This window comes from Sardina pilchardus, chromosome 10 (assembly GCF_963854185.1).
Source record: "Sardina pilchardus chromosome 10, fSarPil1.1, whole genome shotgun sequence".
Taxonomy (NCBI): domain Eukaryota; kingdom Metazoa; phylum Chordata; class Actinopteri; order Clupeiformes; family Clupeidae; genus Sardina; species Sardina pilchardus.
In genome coordinates this window covers 9,033,495-9,042,436 of record NC_085003.1, presented here as the reverse complement: position 1 = coordinate 9,042,436, position 8,942 = coordinate 9,033,495, and the positions used below count along the sequence as shown (strand labels likewise).

Genomic DNA, 8,942 nt, shown 5'->3' with positions numbered 1-8,942 from the left:
ATCTAGAGCTGCTAAAACTACCCCAAACTACAAAGAATCCCTTTAAAGGTGCATTCAAGGATTGTGCAGAAAGTCACCCTTGTTCCTGCACATTAGACAGACAAAAACTATTTGCCAACTTGCTAAAGTTGACTAAAAAAAGGAATATAAAATCATCTTTTGGAAATTGATCTAATGCCTTGAAAAGAATGGGTAGAAATCCAACCTTCATGAACACCAATTTGGTGAATGAAGAATGTATCGTAAATGAATAAGTGTTCTAATTTAAAATACAAGGGGCATAAGTATGTGTGTGCATAAGGGATTGAAAATAAAGTGTTAAGATAGCGCAATGCTAATGGGAACGTTGCGCTATGAAACACTTTATTTGCAACGTGAACCCCACTTCAGGTTCAACATAGCCCTCAGCCACACAACCACCTCTTTCATCCCCTGTAGCCAGTGTGAGCTTGTAGGCTACTCTTCCAGAGCAGAGCCAGTCTGGTCTTACAAATACTCAACACATGAGTTGACCTGAAAAACACAAACAAAACTAAAACAGGTGGCCTTCAAATACGTAGGCTATGTGTTTTTACAGACAACACATTTGTAGGCCTACTTGAACATTTTTTGGAGTGGTCCACCAGCTTCATGCCTCTTTCCTCGGTAATGTGAATGCAGCGTTTGTTTGCGTTTGCTTTACCCCTGAAAACACACCAAAACCACCTAGGCTCATTTTTATTAAGTTGCCCTTAACATTCAATAGGGTTTTCTCCTTAATCGACATTAATATGCGCGTTAATAAATGGTGAAATTACGGGGGTTTGTTTCGTGGTGTTAGTGCCCCCAAAAGCCCACACATGTATAGTATGTGACATAATGTGTAAAGTGTAGGCGCCGTGAGGATTGACACACGTTCGAGGGGCACCATTATGGAGTGCACCTTTAACTACTTTTAAACACGTTGAAAAAAATCACTGGGCTGTAACCACCTCTCCGTGACTGAGAGGTGACACATAATAGAGTAAAGGACATTGTGTGGAGGCGGAGCGCTCTGTGTCGGTGCGTTGAGAGTTCGTAAACGGTAGATTTCAGCGCGTTCAGAAGAACTTCGGGAACGTGTACACGATCAGGGCTACTCTTCCAGGATTCAAACTCATTATAAACATAATGAATCCTATTTTTAATCTCTTACTCACTGCATGTGTTTTACATTTGACCTTTTCGACGGTGCATAATGGTAAGTGGAATAGTAGAGGACGTGCGTCACCTACAAGTATAACTTATTTTATGCTACCTTTTTGTCTTTTCCTCCAGTTACTTTTAGATTATACAGGCCTACGCATGGGTGCAAATGTACTAAACAATCTCACGCGTCACAACGAGAGCACAAGCGCGAACACATAGCGAGGAAATACATCATTTTGTAAACAATAACAAACCTGTTGTCAAGTAGGCCTAGCCTATAATGTTGACATGTATAATGACTAACTATTAAATAGGCCTACATTAATGAAAACTAACTGAATTGTTAATCCACGTTGACAATCATAGGACCACTACTCCACACCAAACTGGGAGTCCTTAGGGGGGACTACATGCGTGTTCGCGGAAAGACAACAGTTGTTCATGCCTACCTGGGCGTGCCTTTTGCCAAACCACCACTGGGAAACCTAAGACTGGCTCCACCACAACCTTTGCCAGGATGGGAAGGCGTCAGAGATGCCACCCAGTTCCCTTCCATGTACGTTTTTTGGTCACACTCAGATTACACATCAATATTCTAATACTTTTAAAAATTCGATGCACTTTTGTTTATTTGTTAATCAATCAAAAACTGAGAAGGGGAAAACGTGTCAGTACACTGATATGGAATAATCTTAGAGTTCTCCTAAGCAACAAGGCAACACTGTCATGTTAGTAATAACACCGAATGTATATCTGTGTCCTCTTAAGGTGTGTACAAGACATGAAAATGTCTGATTACCTGATGGAGATGATGGGCATGGTCATGGAAATACCTGAGGTGTCTGAGGACTGCCTATATGTCAATGTCTACACTCCTGCTCAGCCTGCCAAAGATACAAAGTTACCTGTAAGTTCAATTATAAAACAGCTCAGGCTATGCTATAAATTGTTGCGATGATTTAATTGTACACAGTGAGTTAAGAAGAGTATCTTACTTGGCTAATGTGTATGACAGGTGATGGTGTGGATACACGGAGGAGGGTTAAGTATGGGATGTGCCTCCACTTATGATGGATCTGTCCTGGCAGCGTATCAGAATGTGGTTGTAGTTAGCATTCAGTACAGACTGGGCATGCTGGGATTTTTCAGGTGAGTGAGCTATTTCAGCTGTTATTGTGAAAAAGAGATTACAGTTTGGGTCACACTGGTTGCTGTAGGCGCAGGCCGCTATGTGAACCTGTTGACCGGCATCTTTTTTATGTAATGAGCATCAACTTCCCTCATTGGATCATGTCACAGAGCCTGTGAAGAGGTCAGGGTGGGAATTTATATTTATCAAGGTGGAATTCTTTTTATTCTAGCTCATATTGCGTTCCCTTGGAATAGTTGTACATTCCCACAATAACTTTAGGTACTCTCTCTACTATTGCGAGGGAATGCAAAATTAGCTCTAAAAATAATTCCCACCATGGCCCTACCCGGGACCTGTACATTTCCCCCTCATTCAAACACCTGAAAATAAAGTACTGACAGGAATGTATGTGTCTTCAAATTGTTTTCTTAAGTGTATGCCACTGTTTCAGTGTTCACCACACACCTCAGATTTAGACTCACACACCCACAACTGTCCTGTTTGGTCTTCTACACACAGCACAGGGGATGATAACGCCCCGGGAAACCTGGGCCTTTTGGACCAGGTAGCAGCGCTGCAGTGGGTCCAAGAGAACATCCACAGCTTTGGGGGAGACCCGTCCTCCGTCACAATATTTGGAGAGTCCGCAGGGGGTGTTAGCGTGTCATTGCTGGTAATATACATTAACATACATTGATTAGTGGCAGCCATTGAAAACCTAGCCTGGAAACCCAGACCCACATCTAGAAAGATTAGGGTCTTTTAGCTCTAGCGAGAACTCTGGATTTTCAGGGCAAGCACTGCAGTTTCAGTATCACAGGATGTAAGCCACCCTTAAGTGAGTCTAAGGCAACGACTGATTTTCAGGATACATCTGTAATATCTGTAGGATTTGTTTAGGACAAGTGTAGGACACGTTTTTTAGATAATCCCAGCCCGATCTGCTGGTGATAGCCAGGCTAGAAAGTTTAGCTTTTTTTGGGCTATGTATTCGATTGTAACCCCTTGCCAGTCAATAGTGAAGATTCATTTAGTCAATTTAGTCAATAGTGAAGATTTAATAAACTGTTTTGTCATGATCTATCTATGAGATCAAGCGCCTGGCGTCTGATCACAAAATCACACTGTTAAATTGGAAATGTGGACTGGACACTAAATTTAGCGGGATGTCCAGTCCACTGTACTGTATGAGCTGAGTCCCTGTATGAGCTAAGTTCTGTAACTCTAGCGCTCCCTAGTGGTCGAATGTTACCAAATGTATTGTCGTCCTCAGTATGGGGTCCCAAGTCCATGACCAAGTTTGGTTTCTATATGTGAAAGCGTTGCTGAGATCTGCCTACTTCTTGTGATTATAGTGCCCCCCTAGTGGTCAAAAGACACCAAATGTATTGTACGTCCTTAGGATGGGGTCTTGAGTCCACGTACCAAGTTTGGCTTCTATACATGAAAGCATGGCTGAAATATATACCCACTTCCTGTGATTATAGCACCCCAATAGTGGTCAAAAGACACCAAATGTATTGTGCATCCTGAGGATGGGGTCCCAAGTCCATGAACCAAGTCTGGTCATACATCAAAGCCTTGCTGAGATATGAACTCACTTCCTGCTTGGCAACTTCACAATTGATTTTCATTGGCTGTGATGGGTGAATGATTTCTAAAATCAAAGCTATTTATAAAACTTATGTGAGGCATAGTTTGAAGATCATGTATGTCAAGTTCACTAAAATCAAGAATGTGGCTGAAATCCATCAAGGTCCAAATTGACGAAATAGGATGCATTGAACTCGGCTTGATCCAAGGATTTTAACAGTACCTCTACTGGTTTAAATCTGGTCGACAGGTCAACAGTTACATGCATTAACACATTGTTAGCTAATTGCAGCTAACAACGCTAAGCAGCTAAATGCATCTTCTCGAGCAACTTACACCAGTATTGACCGGACCTTTCAGAGTTGGACTGGTGGCGATATCTCAATGGGTCTAGGAGCAGAAGCTGGCCATAAAATAAAATAAGGAGATGGGAATAATAGTAATTTCTCACGGATAACAATAAGTGTGCAGCTTTCAGCACACAATAATGCGCCAGACCCCTCCTTAGATCGTAATTGCCACACTCTTAGACAGATGGTCTACGATAGGAATAAGCTTTGTGTTGTGATGATTATAGACTGCCCTTTAGACTGTTAGGATAGGGCCCTACATCTTTAAACTTTGCACCTCTGACCAAGCATTTCAGATCACCAAAATAGCGCCCACAATGTCAAAATGACTGTTCTCCTTTGCATGAGTTGCAAGGAGTTGAAGCATACATTATTGTTGTTTTATTTTATTATTTAAATTTTTAAATCCTAATGTTAGCTTTCAAGTGTGAAGTTTACAGTATATATTTTAATAATACTTTTGAACTCTTTCACTGAAGACTTGTACTAACCAGTTAGCAGTGTGCTAAGGTGGAGTGTGCAGTGCCTTTTTGAGTCAACATTGAAAGAAGGTCAATATGTCCTGTCAAGATTCAAAACCATTCATGTAAATTTCAAAAAGAAAATGTGTTGCATTTTATGTATGCACTGATGAATGCTTTTGGTCTTTGCTAAAGGTTCTTTCCCCACTAAGCACCGGTCTTTTCCATCGCGGCATAGCAGAGAGTGGCACGGCAAGCATGCTTGGCATCTTCAACCCTGATCCTATGATCACAGCAAAGGTTATCATCAGTCCATCTTTACCATGTTTTTTTACTATGCGATGCAGCCTGTATTCAAAAGTTGTCTACATCCCCAGATTGTGGCCAATGCAACAAACTGTGAGGGCACCAAACCAGACCAGATTGTGGATTGTGTGATGCAGATGTCAGTCGAGAACATTGTAAAGTTTCAACAGGAGGTTAGAGACAACAGTCCTCATTTAAAGTGTACCTTAGATGTGAGGCAGATATAAAGAACATATTTCAAATAATTTCATGAAAAACATGTCATAGTTTTAAGCTCTTTTTCTGAGATGTTTTAAATTCTTTAAAATTTGAAGTGCTTCCAAATTTCATACCTTGTCTTTCAACATTTTTACAGCATCCAGAGGCGCTCTTTAATGTGGTGAATGATGGGTATATCTTACCAAAGGCAGTGTCAGATCTTCTTAAGTCTCATGAGTTCAACAAGGTGCCATTAATTAATGGCGTTACCAACGATGAATGTGGCTGGTTGCTACCTAGTGTAAGTGAACTAAATTTTACAAATTCATACATTCTTACATTTAAGAATATGTTGAAAAGCTCACCTGATATGATCAATCACCACTAGGAATAGTAATGATGTTGTAATGAGGTGATAAGGTATGAAATGTGCATGTACTTTCAGTTTTTGGCACCACCTGACTGGGTTGATGGGATGGATCGTGACTCAATCAAAACCTTTGTCGACCTCTTCTACCCTCATGTAAGAATATAGCCTCAAATAATACTCATAATTTCTCTACAATCTCATAGAAATGTTTGGAATGTCATATGACCCAACTCTGATTCTGTTTGACTTTTTATTGAGGTGATGTACATCTTTCTATTTCAGCCAGACCGCAAAATCAGCACTGCCTTGATTATGGATGAGTACCTAGGGAATGGAGAAGACCGTATCAAAAACAGAGACGGCATTACAGAGTTCTGTGGAGACATTTTGTTCACCATTCCTGCTATCACATTATCAAATGCTCATCGAGGTTTGAGATTTACCTACTATTTATAGCACTTTATTCAAATTCCAAGCTTTCATGGGAAGAAGAACCATATGAGATTGCGATTTTTTTTGGGGGGGGGGGGGATACAGTGCATTATCATTTCTTCTCATAACATTTCATTGAAAACAAGAAAACAGGCCGCACTATGCATAATCAATCACCATTTATTCACACAGACGCGTTTCGGCGTTCTGCCTTCCTCAGTGTGTTTACGAACTTCTCATAACATTTAAAAGTTTCATTAAGGGACACAGGAACACATAGAATACATAAATAGACAAGAAAACAAACTTACATAGACAGAGAAATGGAAAGCTATAGTTTTATAGCCTGGCAAGCCAAACTATACATTTAATATATGGTCTGGAGTCGGACCATTCACAGAGCTGAAGCCTGTGGGTGGGATGAACCGTTGTCTTTCAAACTGCCTCTGCACGTAATAGGCCAGCACTTGTGACCAATCAGATCAGAGCCTTATCCATCTTCGTTGTTCTCTATGGTTGTTCTGCTATCCTGCTGTCGTGCAGCTCTGTCGTCACCGTGCTAGGGCTCAAGGACTCGATACACAGATAGAACGTTCTGATTGGACCGACTGACCCGGTGTCAGACGCAGGATTGGCCTCAACGGTGTGATGCTAGACCATCCCGCTAGACAAAAAATATTTTTGCCGCTAGGGTGCATCTACATTTCTAGGCTAACAGTTTTACATTTCTTCCCACAGATTCAGGAACTCCAGTGTTTGCCTATGAGTTCCAGCACCCGCCAAGCATGCTTGTGAAAAAACGTCCTAGCTTTGTCGGAGTAGACCACGGAGATGAGATTGCCTTTGTATTTGGAAGCTGCTTTTTGAATGGCCCCCTCAAGCTGAATGGTAAGGCTCCCATGGATGATCCTAATTCTCTTCAACAGAGAATTAGGATCATACATAATAATAATCTGTTCAACATAGGATTTTATATCACCTACTGTATGTCTTTATAGGTGTAATATGGTGGAACTGGAATAAATATGCTTACATTGAAAAAAAAAATCTAATCGTTTATCTCTTTGGTTTCTGTGAGGCACTTTTGCCGAGGAGGAAGATGAGTTGTGTAGAACGATGATGGCATACTGGGGAAACTTTGCACGCACCGGGTAATTTCACTCCAAAAAAGTATTTCAGTTTGTAAGTTCACATGTTTTAGTATGAAATAACAGACGTGTCTTTTGTGTGTGTGTGTGTGTGTGTGAGTGTGTGTGTGTGTGTGTGTGTGTGTGTGTGTGTGTGTGTGTGTGTGTGTGTGTGTGTGTGTGTGTGTGTGTGTGTGTGTGTGTGTGTGTGTGTGTGTGTTCGCGTTCCTATTTGTGTGCGTGTGTGTGTGTGCACGTACTGTGTGTGCCCTCTCTATTTAGATCCCCCAACGGACCTGGGTTGACCCACTGGCCAGCATATGGTGCCAGGGAGGAGTATCTGGGCATCGGGCTGAAGCAGCAGGTGGGATACCACCTGAAGGCTGACCGCTACGCCTTCATGACCCAGAGACTGCCAGAGAAGATCCAGCAGATGAAACAGCACCAGCAGCGCACTGAGCTCTAGAGGGAGCAACTGCTACCCATCTGCCTCGCACTGATCCAGTCACACCAATTTCAGCCTGACCACTTGTATCTGTACCATTCCAGAAGCAATTGTGGAAAGTAATGGACTCCTGAAAAACTTGAATTCATTAGAAATAAATCTTTATCCATAAAAATTGTGAATCCAGTTTGCAGGATCAAAAGCAATAAAAATAATTCCTTATTACAGTTCTCTTGCTGTGCGTCTTCATACGTGTGTACCAAAACAGTGCACAAAGCACGGTTCACAAAGACATGGATGACAGAGTTTGGTGTGGATGAACTTGACTGGCCTACACAGAATCCTGACCTCAGCCCAACAGAACTAGCCTGACTCTCGCCAGACCCTTGTAGTTCCGCCATGCTCCACCAGAGGCGTTTCGCTGAGCTCCACACAAGGGTCTGGACGCGAGGGCAATCCAAACCCCTGTGCCAGTGATCAAAAAATGAGGACCAATCAGGAGCGCCGAAGCGAGTGTTTGATTCAAATAACAATGGCGGCACGCAGCGAGGAGTCTTGTGCTGACATTGATTCTGCTATTTCAACCGTTTTGTCGAATCTATCGAGTATTCATTCTTTAAAATATTAACAGAGAATAGTTTTGAAGACATTTATTGGTGGCAAGGATGTTTTTACTCTTCTTCCGACCGGGTTTGGCAAGAGCTTGAAGAAGCCTAGCACGTCATTCAAGATAACAGGCAAGTGGTTTATCAAATCACATGCGAGGATGTTTTACAAGGACCCGCCTTCAGAAATACATCTCCTATCGAGAAGTCCCAGATCCTTGTGTGAAGCAGACAGCGAACTACAGGATCTGGCGAAAGTCAGGTTACAACAGAACACCTTTGGGATAAATTAGAGCACAGACTGAGAACCAGGAACCAGTCTCCTTGTCCAACATCAGTGTGTGACCTGATAAATACGCTTCTGGAAGAAAAGAATCCCTGCATGTGTGACTTTCTGTTTTGACTATACCATAATTTCACCACTAGATGGAGGCCAACTGAGAAATAATTCTGAGGTTAACTGCCATCATTCTGATAGACGTCTTGGGTCAGTGAGTGGAAAGGTATAGCCTGCAAATTATTACACTTATTCCAGATTGTCTTAATCTCTCCAGCATTTAATCTGTGAAAAAAGGTGTGAATCTTTCCGTTGTCAAAAATACATGTGCATGTTCAATTTCTGTGATTAGGAGTGTGATTAAGGGAGGAGTTGTGAATTACCTGGATATTAGATGGCTACCCAACATGTTTAAAAACTGTGCAGAAGAAACATTTATCCACTTTACCAGAGCTGCATGGATGGTCCACAGTGTGTTG

The 8,942-nt window shown here is 41.8% G+C and overlaps 1 protein-coding gene across 1 annotated transcript; it reads left to right on the top strand.

The window, feature by feature from the left end:
- Window positions 1–1,028: 1,028 nt before the first annotated feature.
- LOC134094771 (fatty acyl-CoA hydrolase precursor, medium chain-like) lies at window positions 1,029–7,808 on the top strand. Its single transcript, XM_062548426.1, has 13 exons — window positions 1,029–1,219; window positions 1,534–1,723; window positions 1,936–2,074; window positions 2,183–2,316; window positions 2,819–2,972; window positions 4,899–5,003; window positions 5,081–5,182; window positions 5,365–5,508; window positions 5,653–5,730; window positions 5,860–6,007; window positions 6,748–6,897; window positions 7,088–7,160; window positions 7,419–7,808. Exons 1-13 carry the CDS (start codon window positions 1,150–1,152, stop codon window positions 7,600–7,602), a joined length of 1,671 nt encoding a protein of 556 aa, XP_062404410.1. The 5' UTR covers window positions 1,029–1,149; the 3' UTR covers window positions 7,603–7,808.
- Window positions 7,809–8,942: the final 1,134 nt, after the last annotated feature.